Source organism: Herpailurus yagouaroundi, unplaced genomic scaffold (assembly GCF_014898765.1).
Source record: "Herpailurus yagouaroundi ecotype Mexico unplaced genomic scaffold, PumYag 210, whole genome shotgun sequence".
In the NCBI taxonomy this organism is placed as follows: Eukaryota; Metazoa; Chordata; class Mammalia; order Carnivora; family Felidae; genus Herpailurus; species Herpailurus yagouaroundi.
This window is the reverse complement of record NW_024412441.1, coordinates 10,862,448-10,881,266: the sequence shown is the minus strand read 5'-3', so window position 1 is coordinate 10,881,266 and position 18,819 is coordinate 10,862,448. Positions and strand designations below refer to the sequence as shown.

Sequence of the window (18,819 nt, the reverse complement as noted above, 5' to 3'; positions counted from 1 at the left end):
ACCAAAAAAAAAAAAAAAAAACAGTTGGAAAAAAAAATCGTATACTCTAAGGACTTCATAAGAAGCTGTCACACAGAGCCAAGTCTGCCAAAAGAGCAACACTGCATGAATTATTAAAGATGGGTGTGAAAAAAATCATAGGGGATGGGACAGAAAAAGCCAATGATAGAAAAGAGCTCTCACTTACAAAATGTAATATAGGAAGAGAAACCATTCATGAAATACACTATCAAGGAGAGGTAAGATCATAAGAAAAGCCTACAAAGAAAGATGACATTGGAGCAACAGAATTTGAAGTTTAAGCCTTAAGAGAATTGATGAATTGAAAACTTGGGAGTGCAGAAAGAAACAAGGAGGGAGAGGATGGGAAGTTCCAGCAGGCTTGGTGCGAGAGTACCGAAGGAGCTGTCATCACATACAGTCAGCAGCTGCTGTGCCTTGTATATTGGACAACACACTCTGATGCAGCGGAACAAAATTAAAATTCGCACAACAAATCCATGCAGGCAGACAAACACGGTTCCTGCTTCATGGAGATTACTTTCTTGTGGGGGATGCAAGCTGAACATTAATGAACAAGTAACAGATAAGCAAACAAGATTCCGATAGTGGTAAGTGTGGTGAAGAAAATGGGACAGAAAGATTATTATCTACAGTATGGCTGCTGACAAACTGTTCCTCACTTTCCATCATGCTATAGTATATTTAACAAAACAGGCACAAATCAGATGAATAAAAAGGAGAGAGGACGACCAAAGGGTAATCTCTTTTTCTCCTCTCTTCTCCTCCCCACCACCTACTGTCCTGTTGTTAGGACCAGTGTCCCCAGAGAAAGGCGGAGGCAGTAAACTAATCTATAAAGAATGGTTAGCAGGACCTATAAGCAATGGGTAGAAGAACTGGGTCACTTAGCTGTGCTCAAGAGGAAGAAAAACAACAATTTTAAGTGCAATTAGAGTTCTCTTACTGAATTTCCTAGGTACACAGGGTAAGGATGCTATATATACATAGAGGATGATAGCCTATACTCAGTCAGCAAAAGAAAGATTCAGACCAGAGGAAAACCAAGTACAGTAAGTACTGTAATTAGTAAGAATCTATACTGTTTTCAGCACTATGTTAACATAGTGAAAAATAATGCAAAAATCAATTTCTCTCAAGAAAATACTAATTAGGAAAGCAAAATCAAATATAAATATAAACACACACACACACACACACACACACACACACACACACACACAAATGTACAACCTAACACCAGACTTTGTTTTATGAACAATCCATCCTGGAGGATCTTAGCGAAAACCAGATATAAAACAGAATGTCATAATCGGGCATGTGAAAGTAAGAGAAATACAGAAAGAAGAAATTTAGGGAGGGAGAAGGCAAACAAATGGAGCTGATGTAATGGACAAGAAAGAAACAACTATTTTTTTTAATTTTTAATTTTCATGAACACAGAAAGTGTGAGAATACCAGTGAAAAAGGGGCAGGAATTTGGCAAAGGGACCTAGGATCATATCATAAAGTGACCATATCTGTCCAGACAACCAAAAGGGAATTGTTGTAGAGACCAGTAAACCAGAGGAATGGAATGGATGATCCTCAGAGTTCTAATCACATTCTGGAGGCTGAAATTTTTGATTGGTGGGATACAGGCCAGAGGAAAGAGGATACGAACACATGTCTGTATCTCCTGACCTTCTCCAGCTGAAAGGTGAGAAGCTCCTTGCTGGCCCCCAGTAGTGGCTCCATGTGCTTAGAGTGTGTGTCTACAGGTCAGTGGGTTGTGATAGTCAAAAGGGACACAAGATATGCATCCTGAACCATTTTTTAAATCCAAATACCAAAATGAATAGATTTAATTTAAAGCGATATTCCTCAGAAGAATATAAATTAGTTATTTTATGGTGACATGAAGTTTTCTGGGATTCCATGTGACAGCTACAGAGGTCACGAGTTAACTGAGTGGTTAGTCTCTATTTATCTTACTCACTTTGTTCAGCTAAACAAAAAAATTATTGAATATGAAGAAACACTGCTTTACAGAGGAAACTAATGGAAATGACCCTGATATTTGGTATTATGAATATCTGAAAGCAAACCCAGCCTATGAATGATTCATTTTCAGAGTTCATAGCCACCCCTTAAAGGTACAGAGCTGCTTTGGAAACAGTATTTATGTGTTAGTCAGTCACACCATATCACAAAGAAGGAGGAGAAATTATGCATCAAATAGAGTTAAAACGCCTCAACTTAAATTTAGGGAGACATGGCAAGACTCAAATATTTCTCTATTCAATGTACCAAGGAGTCTACCTGCTGTTTGTTTTACTTCTGCCATAATACTCTTACTTCTGAAATTCAGAAATTTATCACTTAAGATAATTTGCTGGCAGAATGAGTGGTGGGGACTTTTTGCCAGTAGAAAGGTCAAATAATTCTCCACAATGCAGGGCAATTTTTAAGCTTTACAATTTTACTACAGGTGACCCAAGGGAAAGCCCATTATACCGTTATACACAAAAATTACATTGTGAGTTAATGGAATGTGAACAGTAAGATATCAGCCTTGTGTGCTGCCCCCACTGCTTCTTCTGAAATACATAATCTTGGTGGGTTTTGTTTTTAAAATTTGTTTTTCAATAAATGTGGGGAAATTTATCCACGTAAAAAGCAAAACCCCTTATCTCACAATAAGGCATTGTTCAATGGGGTGGACTTCTAGATATAAATGCAAGCCTCTTCTAAGGACCAAAGCATGCAACAAAGATTTAGAGCAAAGCAAAAAAAGTAAGAAAAAAAGTCGACTAACCTAACCCACCTGAGCTCGGCTCACAGGGGTCAATGTCCTCATCGTCGCTGGGACATTCTGCTGAGGCCACAAGGATGTCATCTGTGGTCTGTAAAAGAATCACATTAAGTAGATTAATTTAAAGGGATCTAACAGATGCTCTTATCTTTGTCTCATTGACACATGAAACACATTTGTGTTTTCCTGATAGGTAGAGAAACCCAATTCATTATTTCTCTTTATGACAACCCAGAGCCCACATTTTTCAATCTATTTTAGATCTCTCATGAAAGAAAATTCACATATGTGTAAAAAGTTGATTACAGCTTATTTTACATAAGGGCACAGAAGTGGTCGCAGCCAACTTATAGATACCCATCCATTCAACTGCACAGAATAGCTGCAGACAGCAGCATACAGAGGTTTAAAACAACCTGCCAGAAGCAGATGACTGGAAATTTATTACAACCCTGGAGTGCTACAAAGTATGCATCAGTAGGCTTTATGCAGTACTTGTGCTTAGCTTCCTAAAAGCAGAAGAGCTATAACCTTTTATATTCACGACTAGGTAGAATTTGATGAATCTTTGAGATATAGCTTGTCATTATTAGGAAACACAGATTAAGTAGAGAATATATTTCACTGATGTGTTAAAGGGAAGCAAATATCCATTTAAGGAATTGGGGGTGGGGAGATTTCACACTTGATTCTTATTTTTGCAATATTCAGGTAGCAGATGTCATTTCACCATTGTCCTTTTCATTATTGAGGTTTCATGATAAATGAGAAGCGTATAGCAGGATGATATTTTATGGCAAGAGGATGGAGGTGACAGTTTTCTCTGTGACATTCTAGTTGCTTCATTGCACTTACAGCAAAAAAAGATAACCATCACTGTAATAAAAAGCAGAGTATGTAAATCTTAGCAGTTCGTCACATCATCAACACATTTACAAGCACCAAAGGTTGTTCTTTACTGCCACTTACAAGCAGCAGTAAACTCAGAATAGATATTGCATGGAAACTGGGAAGGTTTGCATCAGATGTGGCTAATGCTAAAGTACGGAACTCAACGTATATATGACAGAAAATATCTCATTACATTGGCTAAGGATTAAGGGGATTATAATTGTGTAGACAATACCCAGAACACAACCCTGATGAAATCCTGATTTAAAAATGGAATCACAATAATATATAGAGATCCTATATTAAAGAAAAAAAAAGAAATGTGGCATGACTTACTTTAATTAAGGGAGCACTTAATATAGTCAGAGATTAAAGTATAAATAAATCAATCTCGGGAAAACTGCGCCACCTTGAAAATGATGAAGATAAAAGATGATACACTTTTGTGACAAGAACTCAGCCTAAAGTTTTTCCAAGTGCAGGGACATTCTGCTGCACATTGAAATAAAGAATTTGTTCAGATGCTAAGGCTTCATGAGGTAACTTTAAATAAATACGAGCATTTAAGTACCATTTTGAGATGGTTTCATGTTACTTTGTTCTCAATTCCCCTGAGAGACAGTTGGGAGACTGGATTCATTTATTTTGCTGCTACTATTTTAAAAGAGGGAGCTCAAAATATCAGTTTTCCTGGAACTGAAACTGTTCATGTCAGTTGTAACTACTAGCAATTGGTGTGATGGTCACGCAGGTATCTTTCATTAAAGTGAGCTTCAAAAGGCAGAATCCAGCCTCCTCTTGGCATGAGCACATTTTGCAGGATAACATCCAAACTGACTTGATAATAGCAAGTTATTGGATTATGAGGTCTTGCAGGTCAATTGTTCCAGTTCACCCCAGAGCAGATTATCTGCCTTTTTTTTTTTAAAGCCAACCTCAAGTGGAAAGCTACTTTTTTCTCAACCACAGTAGAAGTTCTTTCAAGCTACTTTCAAGGTTACAAAAGAATTTCTCATTTCCTTGAGGAACTTTAACTGTATTCATGAAATCAGTATAGGGTTGTTGTTCTGTTCTTGACAGGGGAAGAGGAGGATGAGAAGGATGAGAATAGATTATTTTTTAAAAAAAAAATATATAATTTATTGTCATATGGGTTTACATACAACACCCAGGGCTCATCCCAACAAATGCCCTCCTCAATGCCCATCACTCATTTTCCCCTCTCCCCTAACCCCATCAGCCCTCAGTTTGTTCTCTGTATTTAAGAGTCTCTTATGGTTTGCCTCCCTCCCTCTCTGTTTGTAACTCTTTTTTCCCCTCCCTTCCCCCATGGCCTTCTGTTACCTTCTCAAGGTAGCCAAATTATGGAAAGAGCCTAAATGTCCATCAACTGATGAATGGATAAAGAAGATGTGGTTTGTACATACTATGGAATACTACTTGGCAATGAGAATAGATTCTTTAACCCAGTACTTCACACCCCAGCAGTGGTATTGCCCCCTTTCTCCTCCTTCACCTGGGGCAGGAGGAGAGACATTTTCAGTTGTCACAACTGGGCAGGGGGGTTGATGGAGGCAGTGTGCTACTACTGGGGTCTGATGAGCATAGACCTGGGAAGCTGCTAAAGATCCTAAAATGCACATGACAGCCCTTCCACAACAAAGGATTTTATGAGCCACAAAGTCAGTGGTGCAGAGGTGGAGAAACCCTGCTTTAGAAGTGTAACACTTGTTCTGCGCCTTAATTTTTTTCCTGTGAAAAAAATGGAGAGCCTAAGAGTACCTATTGTTGTAAGGATTAGTCACAAAAACAGGACCACACTGCAAATGCTTATAAAGCTGTGATACTATCAACAATTACATTATTGTTATTATTTCAATAAATATAGCACTGATTTCATCTTTTCTAGCACTATATTTTTAAATAATATAATTTTAGACGTTAAGCCGGAAGTTTTATGTGTGAATTATTTTCAACTTTTCAGATCTCATGTTAAGTAGTTATATCAAAATACAGTAGCTATATTGGTACTTGGTTGAACTAAGCTTCCATCTCTCACAGCTAGTTTTACATTCTGAATCAGAAATCAAACATCAAATATAAATAACGAAGGCTGCTTCTCAAAATAAATTCATGGACTAAAAATGTGTGACTCAGTGGACAGTGTTTCATGCAGACTAAATTATTTAGGCCACCCAACTTAAATTTTCTTTAAAAAGTTGACCTATTTTCTACATTCTTCTGGAACAATTCCACAGTAAACAGAAAGTGTGAGAATGTTCTCAGTGTTATCTTTCACAAAACATAGTACCTAAAATAACAAAAAATGTCATGAAATAAATAGTACTGGATAGCCCTCCTTGAGTAGAAAAAAAAATTACGGTACAAATACAACCCTATTGTAAAACTGTATTTTGATTTTTAATGTACTTTTCCTGGTATAATGAATATACATCCTTGTTTTTCATGTTTTTTCTCTCAGAAATGGAAAACCAGCAATAGTCTTTTGAATAAAAGATCTCAAATCAATAGATGACTTGGCAGAAATCATCACTCTATGAAAAACCAGGAAGTGGCTTCAGTGTAGGGAAAAAAAATCAAATTTCATTTTGGAGGCTGAATTAACGGAACAATCTTCTAGCCAAAGCTGTGTAATTTAAATTTAATTCACTGTGTTTGTAGCTGTCTTTCTATGACATGCTGTTGAGAGAGTGGTAGAAAGAAACTCAAATATGTCACATTAATCAATTCTATTCTTCAGTATACTTTCCCTGATGTTTATAACCTTTTCCAGAAAAAAGACAACCTGCTGAAAGAGACAGAATAGTAATCAAGCAAAAGCATTAGCTTTACATAAATGTCCATTTAGACAAATGTCCCTAACTGTGCATTTAACCACTCACAGGTCAAAGTGCCATGTTGGTCTTCCCTAATTCAGAGTGGCCTGTACATTCATGCAGCAAGCATCTGTACTTGTTCAAAATGTCTGCTAAAAATATCTAGGTCTCCTTACCTTTAGGGGAAAAAATGATGTGAATAGAATTCAAGAAATAAAGGCACTGAAACTTAATTCATCATGCTCCATGTAAAACACCAACATGTTATAGAGACAAAAATGTAATCAGGACGGGTGGGAGAAAGGATGTGTATAGTAAGAAGTTATCCCAATTTATTTAACTTCTTTAACAGCCAGGGTTATTCCAGAGACACCATTTGGTGGGTTAGAAAGTAGAGAAACTCGTGTATTTTTGTTCTTTTTTTCCTTACTTACAGGCATCTTCCCCCCAACCTTTAATGGTGGAATTTGCTGCATATTCACTTGCTATCACTTTTTTAAAACGTTTACTATTTAGAGTGCAAGTAAGGAAGAGGCAGAGAGAGAGAGGGAGAGAGAGAATTTCAAGCAGGCTCCGTGCTGTGAGCAGAGCCTATCAAATGACGTGGGGCTCGATCTTATCAAATGTGAGATCACGACCTGAGTCAAAATTAAGAGCTAGCTGGACGCTTAGCCAAGTGATCCATCCAGGCATCCTGCTATCACTTTTTAAAATACAGAACAAATGCATATCTGTGTGTTAAAAAGATATGATGAGAGGATAAACTTAGTCTGTAATTTTATATCTCTACTAAGAACAGCGTCTCTAGACTTTATTCCTCATGATAAACAGCTTTACTGAAGACGGATACATTCTGATGAAAACACCTACAAGAAAAATCTATCAGGACAAAAGAACAAATTCCACTATGCAAAACTATGCCCACTATTAATTTGAGGTCCACAAAGAAATTCATGATTTACTCTAAAATTGTGATTGAAACTTTATTTCTAAACAACAAGAGTTTATAGGGCTATACATCCAAATACAACACTGAAAAATATCTCAATAAATGGTGTTCACTTGTATAGCATTATTTACCCAAATCGTTCACTGCTGTGATCAACATTCAAACTGAATTGAGACAGGAGATAGGGTTGAGTATGCACCTGGCTGATATGAGACATGTTTTGCTAATTGGTGGGCACTTGATCCTACTGTTACTTTTGTCTATGTGAAGCTGTTCTGGAGGAGAGAGAGCATTCATGTCTGGATTTCAGGACTGAATCTGGCAGTTTCTCCAGAAAAGACTTATTGCCAGCCACATTTTCATGAAAAAAGAAAAAAAAAGTCAGAATTCATGATTAGTGTTATAGACTGCCCAAGCCAAGTTCAATACATTGCACTAATAATTTATAAGACAAGAAGTTTCTAGGGGGTGGGGGAAGTGACAATAGTTGCCAAGAGAAAAACTGCAGAAAAATAACCCAGTTGTAACACATATACACAATTTCTGAACTGTGAGTCAGTTTGACCAAATCAAACCAATAAAGATACATCAAACTGGCAATTTCAGGTAATCAACAATCCTATTGGGGACCTAGGTGGCTCAGTTGGTTAAGCGTCCCACTTTGGCTCAGGTCATAACCTCATGGTTCGTGGGTTTCAGCCCCATGCTGACAGCTCAGAGCCTGGAACCTGTTTCAGATTCTGTGTCTCCTTTCCTCTCTACCCCTCCCATGCTTGCGCTCTCTCGCTCTCTCTCTCAAAAATAAACAAATGTTAAAAAAAACTTAAAAACACAATCAACAATCCTATTAAAGGTGCAAAATGAGTTTGGAGTCTCTGCATAGATTTTATGGTAGTTTCCATGGTCTCAGTCAAGCTTTTGGTTCTTATTTGTCAATTATTTATGCCACATAAAGATGTCAATTCCATGGCTAACTAATCTAATAAAAATAAAAGCAATGAAGTGAGATCTAACATGGGAAGTATGAATTTTAGCTCCAGCACATGAATAACAAAAAAAAGTGAGGCTCAATTAGTTATCAACGAAAAGAAAACACTTCATGTATACCTCATGTATACATAGCATTTTCTGATGGGCACAAAATATGGTCACTACTTAGCAGGGTATAAATTGTAGTTCCCACCTGTAAATAACTTATTGTGCTTACTCTGTTCTGTAAAGCACAGGAACAAATCACTCACTGATACAAGTAACAATCAATTCAATTCAAATGGCTTAGCTTTCTTGAAATGTAGCAGTCCTCCCATAACTATTACTTCATTAAATATTCACTAATAACATGCTTATGCAGAATGTAGGTGGAGGTGCTATTATTCTGAGCACTACAGTTAAGTGCATGCTCAAAAAAAAAATACCCATTTGTACACTCATTTACCCAATTGGAATGTTTGAACACTAGCATTCATGAATATTTAGGGAAAAGCTTGATATTTCTGAAAACAGCCAGCTTTCACATTTCTTTAATGTTTTTTTTTCCCCAATTGATGCCTTAGGTTATTACAAAAAGTGACCATAAATCATCTGTCTGCTTGGGGGAAAAGGCAGACTTGAAAGCCATTCAATTTCTTCAAAATTTTCTTGACTATTTAAAATGTATGCAATGGTTCCAGAACAGTAAAAGTGGGTTGGATAGAAAAACCCCACCATGGTAAAGAGATCACAATATCTTACTCATTTTAACATGCATTTTATATGGATTTGATAGTGGTCATCTGAACAGGCAAAACTCAAAAGGGAAGATTGGAATGTGGAAATAATGCCACAAAAAAGTGAATTTAAAGGAAATATGCAAGAAAGAAAAGAATGAGGATTTCCGCTTAGTCAAAAAAGGACATCATATTTTAGCAAAGTTATGCAAAGTAGTAAACCTGCAAAGGAGAAACCTGGTGTCATAAAACTTGAAATTAAGTTTATGTTTTCAAAAAGATAGTATATCTCTTGTACTATTTCTTTAAGCTACTAATGACCTTTATTGCTCATATTGCATTTACATTTTTAGCCAAAGTAATGTAGGAGAGCTGGCCAAAAGAAAAAGTTAAAGTGCAGTTTAAATTTTCAGATAGGTATTGTAATAACCTATTTTCCTGGATTTGCATTAATTAGAATTTTGGGGTATAAGACCTCCAAAGGCGGCTGGTAGTGGAGTGGAAATGCTAAAAAAGAAGTCAGAATATGTATGTGACCAACTGTGTTCCCTCTCTATTTGATTTGCTTTTGGACATGAGTCCAAAATTCTGCACTGAGTTTGGCCGTTTCCAAATTAAATGAATACTGACAGATGTTTACAGTGCAAATCTAGGTTTCTAGGTAAGTCTATATGGATCTCTACTCCAACCATTGTGACTGAATGAACTAATTCATCACACATGTTGAACTGAAAATACTTACTGCTAATGATGCCCAAACAGATATTTTATAATTGTAAAATGCCAATGATGGATAGTGTTAACTAACATGTTTCCAAACTTCAAGCTTTCATTGTTGGCGTCTAACATGTTAGGGGATAGAATGAACCATGTTTTAGTCAAGCAGTCACACATCTTCTTGTGATGGGCCAGACCTTAGTGATCCTTAGTCCAAACTTGTCACTTTATATATCAAGAAACAGAAGCTACAAAATAGTTTTTGTTTGACCACAATGATAGTGCTAATTAATGGCAAAACTATGAGACTATACTGACCACAATAGGTTGTGATTTTGTCTTATCCTACCCCAGATGACTTTCATCTATCCATTCACCACCCATCCATCCATCCAAAACCATTTTGTTCTCTAAAGGATGTGATATAGTCTATAAAGATACACAACGAAATACATTTAAGATAAATTAAAAGGTGGCAAAGGAAATTATTGGATTTGAGATAAGTAACCACTAAAATTGTCATGAAGAAAACACACACACATATAAGGAGACTAGTTTCTGTGTTCTCAACAGTACTTAAGAAAATGTATGCTATACATGTAAGTATATACATGTAAACATATATGTACTATATATTTATATATAATCATTTTTATATGTGAATGATAATAACTTCTCTATTTCACAGGGATGTTGTAGGGATCAAATTTGACATGCGTGAAAGCACTCTGGAAATATCCAAGTTCCCACAATGTGGTATTTCTATGCTATTATTACAACTAATAAGGAATTATTTTTTCTCTTCATATTACACTATAAAGAATAGTTCTGGGGAGAGTTCAAAAAGGGCAGCCGACTCTCCACTTAACTGAATAACTTTCATTTTCATGTCCCGAAATCCTCTGAGTGTACCCCCAGTTAAATGGGATCTGTTTCTCTCATCCAACTAGCCCCTCTCATAAATGCTGTTATGCTTGGGCTGATTCCCTTTATACCAGAATAGGATTCATTTCAGCATTGTTTATTTAGGGTGTATGTGTCAATTTCACTGGTAATGTACAAGGTAGGTAGTACCAATCCATACTTGGCACTGTCATTCCCTCCTCTCCAGGCCTCATGTCCTGGAGAGTCACCATACAGATGCAAGGACACTGATGTCCTCTCAAGTTCTCCTCCTTACTCACTTTCCTGGGACCTAGGTGACAACTTCATTTCCTTTATCTCTGCATCCACAGTTTATTTCTAATGCATGCCCTATTATAACTAGAGCATCTAAATGAACAGGTGAGTGGGAAATACAGATCACTTAGCAAACACTATTAATCAAAGGAGGGAGGGAGGGAGAGAAAGACAGAGAGATAGAGATAGAGAGAGACAGAGAGAAAGAGAGAAGGAGAAGGAAGGGAAAAGAAGCTGAGAGGAAGAGATGTACTTTAGGTTTGACCCCTGCCACATAATGCTCCCTATTATAATGATTGTATCTATAGTTACAACATGACACTGCTTATGGTTGTGTCTTCTCTATGGATTAACAATATACTAATTAGCTTAGGGGCACCTGAGTGGCTCAGTCAATTAAGTGTCTGACTCTTGATTTCGGCTCAGGTCATGATTTCATGTTTCATGGGATAGAAACTGGCATTGGGCTCTGGCTGACAGCACAGAGCCTGCTTGGGATTTTCTCTCCTCCTCTCTCCCTTCCTCTCCCCAACTTGAGTGTGTGCTAATTCTCTCTTTTAAAATAGTAATAATAATAATAAACAATACACTAGTTAAGACCGAAATATTTTCTCAGTACATCAAAACAGTGGAGGTATTTGCCTTTCAAAATTACGTTGAAATCTACAAGTTTGGGAACTGTGTAGATGTATGCTTTATCTTATCTCATGTACTTCTGTGGGATAGAGTTTTTTTTCCATGCTTAACATCCCCAAGATATCTATCACTAGAGTTCAGTAGAGTTGATTTAAAATGTCATCACCACTGATTGCGGTGAATTATGTCACAATGTATACATATATCAAGCCATTGTCATGTACTTAAGTGTATACAATTTTTATTTGTCAATTATACTTCAGTAAAGGTGAGAAAAGTCATCACACTCTAAACCTTTTATGAAAATAAGTATGATTGTGGAAATAGAGTTCAGAGTGCATGATTCATCTTGATTTTAAAAACAGAAGAAATGTTACTCATGACACTTGAATTGGTAGAATCATGTCAAATAACCTTACTCCTGATGGTCATCTTCTCTAAGCTCACTACACTGAGGTCTATGTTTGTCACAATTTCTCATTTATAACAGTTAATTAAGTCTCTAAATAAGAGTGAACAAGTATAGATTATTTTCCAGGAGTATGACTCGTAAGAGTGGGAGATGAGAATTGTGGCAAAAAATCACACTTTTTCAAAGATTTTATCTGCCTCTAACATCTCTAGAAGTGACAATGAAACTTTATAACTGGTTTCCACATTATACCTAAAGTCTGGAAATTTATGGTAGAGAAGTAGCAAGAAGTGACATTACCTTTAACTGAAAAGAGAGAAAGACTGAAAGTTAGAAAGAAGGAAGAGCTAAAAATATCTTGCAATAAGTTGGTCTGCCTGTTTTTATGAAGCAGTCCTGTCCTTTGAGAAAGCAATAAGATATAGCTTGCTTTATAGAAAAAAACTGAGAAAAAGTAGTTGACTATAATTCTGGGTCCCCCCTTTCACTGCCCCTAATTCTGCCTATCTCCTCAGAACTCTACTACAATAGTCTTGCATTGTAAATACTTTTGTTTATTGTAAAGAAACTATACCTCTATGTTTTTCTTCAGTACCTAACTACAAGATGAAAGTTTTATTTTCCTCCTGAAATAAATTGGATGAATATAAGGGCTGGTTGAGACCAGCCATCAAATTTAGACCAAGAAATATGTATTGGATAGAATTCATTCATAAAATTGAGATCTTTTGACTGATTCTTCCATGAATTTGCTCTTTCATTAGTTCATTCATCCACTTATAATCATTTATTGAATATCTTTGATTAATAAGAGTTATGCAGTAGAAGAATATAACAGAGAGCCAGACATTTCTACTTTGAGTTGCGTGGATAACTTCAGGAATGTGGCAAATGGAGGCTGTCTATGAGCAGAAAGCTGCTCTCCACTGAGCCCTGTACACAGAACATGGAAGGAGGTGGACAGGTGTGAGTTATACAGATAGGGCAGAAGTCCCAGCTCTGCCACTTATTAGATGTGAGACTTTGGACAAGTTCCCTAACTTCTCTAGGTTTCTTCCTAAATACAAATGAAGTGATTTACCCCTATTACACAGGACTATACAGATCACTAAATTCTCTAGGGCTAGAAAGGCCCTGTCTAGCACAGTGGCTGGCACTTAGAAGGTATTTTGACAATATTTATTATATAGACATAGCTGGCTCTGTATACGTTCTCACTTTCCTCTCCCTACAACATGGGGGAAGGGTTGTTCCTCCACTGGACTGAGATCTTTTTTTTTTTTTCATCTACTGGCTTATTATAAACAGATGTAACTCAGAAACAGCCAAATGGAAGAGATGCAAAGGGCAAGATAGGCAGGGGGTTGGGGGATATGGAGCTTCCATGCCCTCTCCAGGTGGGTCACCTTTCCAGCACCTTCATGACTTTATCAGCTCTGAAGCTCTCCTAATTCTGTCATGTAGGGGTTTTTATGAAGGCTTCATCATGCAGGCATGATGAAGTATAATCCTGAACTCCTCTCCCCTCCTGGGAAGGTTAGGGATGGGGGTGGGGGTTTAAAGTTCTAGGCTTCTAACTATGGCTTTAGATATTCTAAAACTATCTACAAACCTACCAAGCATGTACTTATTAGAACAAAAGATGCTCCTTGCACCCAGGAAAGTCCAAGGGACTTAGGAGCTATGTCAGGAAGTGGGGACAAAGACCAAACATATATTTCTTATTATCCCACAGAGTCAGTAACTTCCCTTTGTTCTGGACTACCTTTCAATGATATGCATATAAAGAATAGCCTTGGAAGACAGAGATCTCCTGAGATCTTTAGACACAGATATTCTCTTCACAAAGGAGGTGTAATTTCCAACTTAAATCCACACCTCCATGTTTAAACATTTTATAAACAGAGCAAATTACATATTTGATATGAGAGCACTTTTTATTTTTATTTTTTTATTTTATTTTTTAATATATGAAATTTATTGCCAAATTGGTTTCCATACAACACCCAGTGCTCATCCCAAAAGATGCCTTCTTCAATGCCCATCACCTACCCTTCCCTCCCTCCCACCCCCCCCCCCCATCAACCCTCAGTTTGTTCTCAGTTTTTAAGAGTCTCTTATGCTTTGGCCGAGAGCACTTTTTAAAACACCCCAAAAACATCACATCTGAATACACTGAAAAGCCAGGAAGCTCTTCTTTTCTCCCTAGCTGTTTGATGTAACCTAGAATTCACCAAATTGTCTTTGTTTCAGAGCTTGGAGACTCACTGAGATATCTGTTCCAGTTCCCTTACAGTAAAGAGAGGGAGACTAATGCGGCCTGGTCAGGTGTGTGGGAGCCAATCACTACCTGGCTCAGCGTTGGATTCTCAATGTGAGCCTGCCTCCTGGCCTTCTATTCAATTGGCATCCCCCTCCCTCCATTGCTCCCAGTTCCATGTTTGGGTAAGAGGAAGATAAAAACAGCAGCAGGAATCACTTGCTGCTTTTCCCAAGTTTCTCAAACATGTTTTGCCTTTTGCCATTCTGCCCTAAGTTTTACTGAAAATTTTACGCAAGGCCTGTGATAAGTACCAGGGAATGAAGTTTGCCTACATCACCCGACGTCAGATCAGACCAGAGAGCACTCAGCAGCCCCTGCCAAGCCCAAGGACTGACTGAAGAATGTGCACGCAGATGCTACAGGAGAATTCTGCTAATTGTCTTCTGTTGGGGACTAGGCACTTCCTTAGAGATCTCGTCTTTGTGTGCACATTTCATTTAGGTGAAATCTGACTGAACTCTTCCCACAAGTATTCGAGTGTTTTATTTGGCTAAGCGATTGTTTAATGACTTCCTCTTCAGCGACTATTCACTTATTATTATCATTATTATTATTATTATTATCATTATCATTTTGGCCATTAAAAGCACTGTGATAAGTAAAATTTACATGTAACACACTTCGATGACTAAGTGATTAACCATGTCCTCTCCTGGACGGCTCTTCTCTCTCCAGCCCTGCATTTACAGTCTGTTCCACTCAGTTCTGACACATTCTCTCCAACTTGCTATCATACCTCTCCTGCTTAGATGTGCACTTTTCCTTCACCCGCAACCTATGCCCCCATTTGCTTAATTCTGAATTCTGGGATGTCTGCTGATTTAGGACAGTAAATACGCTTTCTAGTCACACAAAAAAATGCCAGTTGTCATCATGAGAACTTTTGAAATAGCAGAAGCGTCACCTTTTAAACGGAAGGTTCAGAAGATAAGCTTTTCTTGATGGTTTGGTATCACTGTTAGAAACATCAGAACCTGAAACACAGCGGTGATCTCAGATGCCGAAGTGTAGGCAGATGCCCTGTGCCCTAGGTCCTCATGCTTCTCTTTTAGTTTTTAATCAATGCCTGCTCTTACTAGTTTTCTCTTTTGTCTATCCATGTCAGCCTTTATCCACACCCTTTTCCCTTTCCAAAATCACTCCTTTGATCTGCTTTGAGCTGGAAATCCAGATAATTAAGGTTCTCTAACTATTTTGAAACATAATAAACTGGCTCTAGGAAAAAAAGGGTCAGAGAAGTTCTCAAACAGGAAAGCCCAGCTGCTTAAAGCATTCAGCCAAGGCTTGTGGCTTAACATACAGAGACATGTTAGTTTCCTCAAAATACATAGCTCCTTATGAAGCTATGTGTTTATTTCTAAGTTGCCCACTCAGTAACATTTTTTTACCACGATAATTCTCAACAAGGCTTTTCTTATTTCATTAAGTCCAAGGAACCTTATTGGAACTAGACTCCAAATACCTCAATCTATTTTCCGAGTGTTCCACTGAGGTTGCTGGGAGAGAGATGAGGAAGAGAATAAGGAAAGTGGCTGCCTTACTGTCTGTGACCAAGCCACCTAAAGATTGGGGACTGTGTCTGCTTGTTCTTATGGGTAGAACGGGTTCTGTCGTGCAAGGGTTTAGCTGTATTCATGATTAACTCTGTATTCTGAGTAGAGAGATTCTGTCTGTGGTACATCCTTTCCTGGTCTCCTAGGACCAGCTCTTCACTTAACAAACTGGGGAGTGCTGGGACTGATTATGGGAGCTTGTAACACTGCATCCAGTGATTTGGTGCATAAACATTAGAGTCGGAGTTTAAATCTGGAGTTATTAGAACTTGAATGATTTGTAAAATGGGAAGGATGCAGACCAATTTCAGCAGTGTACTTTTAAGAATTAAGAAAATCATGATCAATGAAGCGCTTAACACTGTTGTTGTTGCATAATAAACACTAAGTAAATCTTAGCTATTCTTGTCTTCATTATTATTACATAGGACATGTACATATGTTACCTAGCATGCCAGGAGGCAGCAGGTTTTTCACTAAAGTGGGAAAAACCATAATATCCTGATAACTACAATAGGTAGACTATCCACATTTACCCTCGCCTAGAATATTGTGAAGTAGGAGGAGAAAAAAAGCTAAATATTGCATGAAGAATGCAAATGTACTTTTCTCCTGAATGTTCTATTTTGCTTTTCAACTTTTAAACTCCATTTTATTTCAAAACATACTTCCAACCATTCCAAAGCATTTTGAAGTTGGAAAGCCTTCTTTTTTGTTTCACAATAAGCTAACTGCAGGTGCAGACTCGAGGGAGACAGACCTTGGAAATTTTAAGTATGTTGCCATGGCAATGGTTTGCAAGAATGTGTATGAGTTTCATCTTAGCTCTCAAGCATTCAACGAGTTCTTATGTGGAGGTTCAAATTGCTAGGCACACAATGTTTGCCATTCATTGTGTCTTGAAAGGCTTGGAAATAACTGTCTCTGTTGCTTATAGCAACTAGAAACCACAAGATAGTATTTCTCTATCTATCCATCCATCCACCCATCCATCCATTTATCTACTCATCTATGCAAATATAGAGATCCAAGTCATTCATTATCTGCTCCTGGCTGGTCATTCTCACTAGTTTGGCTGCTCTAAGGGAAGCTGTATACACAAATACAACAATAAACATTTTCACCATTGTTGTAAACACAGGGTTCACTCTCAATATGAATTAACTCTAAAAATTTTCTACTGTATTTTTACCTTAATTTTCTCATCTAAAATGAACATATCCTTAAAGAAGCATGATAATTATTTAGGAATGCTCTGTTAAAGCAAACTTTCAGTCTAATGAATTGTGGAGCATCTTTTTAGAAGAGTCCTACCCTGTAATGCAGGAAAGAAGGTGAAGTCTGTAATTCTAGTCAGTATTTCAAACACCCCCTACCAAAAGCAATACCACCACCACCACCAATGAGAAGACATACAAAAAAAGTAATTTTATCTCATTTGAACCATCACTACTTCAATTGGTCTTAAATGGTTCACTTGATGCTTCTAAATTCTGAATCCTCCACAATGGTTTCATGATACATTAGCAATAAAACCAGTGACTCTTGACAAAAGCATTCTTCCCCATAAATGGAACTCACAGAATACTAAAAAAGGAAAATTTTAAAACTATCTATTTGGTATAAGAGATAATTCGTAACAAATTGTCTTCAAATTATTAGGGTCCTTCCATCCAAAATTGTACTCTGCAAATTAAGTCAATATTTTTTGAAAGTTCATTCACCAGCAAACAAACAAACAAACAAACAAACAAACTGGATTTCTAAGATTGCATGTTCTTTAGTGTTCCTAGCAAGAGCTTTGTTGCAAATGACCCATCATGATACAAAGTGCCCTACATAAAATGAGGCCACAAGCGACTCCACTATTTTCTGTAGTTGGTTACCAACAAAACCTTCACAAAAGTGTTATAGCTACCAAAGCCTGGTAGTTATTTAAAATCCACTTTGCTGCTTTAACATTGACGCATCTTCCAGAAAACACACACACACACACACACACACACACACACACACACACACACTCATTCTCTCCATCCCTCCCCCCACCCCACTCCTTGATTTAACAGCTTGTTGATGTACTTTAAACTGCAGTCCTGCTCTCCACTCTCCCCCATTGTAAAAAGCCTACAGGAATGCTGAGATTAAACAATGAGAACGTAATAATTAGCTATGCAAACTGTCAAGTGGATCTAAAAAGAAAAACAACCCAGAAAACACAACAATCAGCAGTTTCAAGCTCTAACAAGAATATACATTGAGTTCCCATTTATTTCAAACAAAAATAGATTAGGTCTTTTGAAAAATGTTCACTGCAATTTCCATGGAAATAGGGCAAATCAGCTAATGGGTTTTTTGCATCTCTAATTTCTATGCTGATATAGTAGAAAAGTCTTTGATCCTCCAATCTTTCCAAATAATTTCTGTTCTGCTCTTCTATAACCAGATTCATTCCCAAAGTAAGTAGCATTGAAACTTGTTCCAAAGAGGATACCCCTGTTTCCAACTCCAATACCTCACCTCAATAGTTGTATAAGAGGTAACTAAATTAATGTAAGCATTAAAGGCAAAATGGAAAGGAAAACAAATTCCTACATTATCTGGTGTGTTTGTGTGTGAATGGGAGGGAGGAGACATTCCATTCTTTTGATGGAGAGTACTGATTATATAATTTGTAGATAAATCTCTGGGATTCTTCACAGATGACAACTGACTACCTTCTCCCTCTCAGCCAGCATGCTGAATCCCTATGAAGCAACGTGGATTTCATGTATCACATACATGCTTTGTGTGAAATATCA

General features: G+C 37.4%; 1 protein-coding gene across 33 annotated transcripts in view; it reads right to left on the bottom strand.

The window, feature by feature from the left end:
- The window catches only part of NRXN1 (neurexin 1), a 1,154,099-nt gene that overhangs the window by 23,123 nt on the left and 1,112,157 nt on the right, over positions 1 to 18,819 (bottom strand). For 24 of the 33 annotated variants that reach the window (XM_040453759.1, XM_040453755.1, XM_040453772.1 and 21 more), the window contains one exon: positions 2,819 to 2,906. In XM_040453759.1, the coding sequence (XP_040309693.1) occupies positions 2,819 to 2,906 (88 nt within the window). The remainder of the gene's footprint in view (positions 1 to 2,818; positions 2,907 to 18,819) is intronic. The other 9 variants (XM_040453757.1, XM_040453780.1, XM_040453765.1 and 6 more) reach the window with 1 other exon arrangement.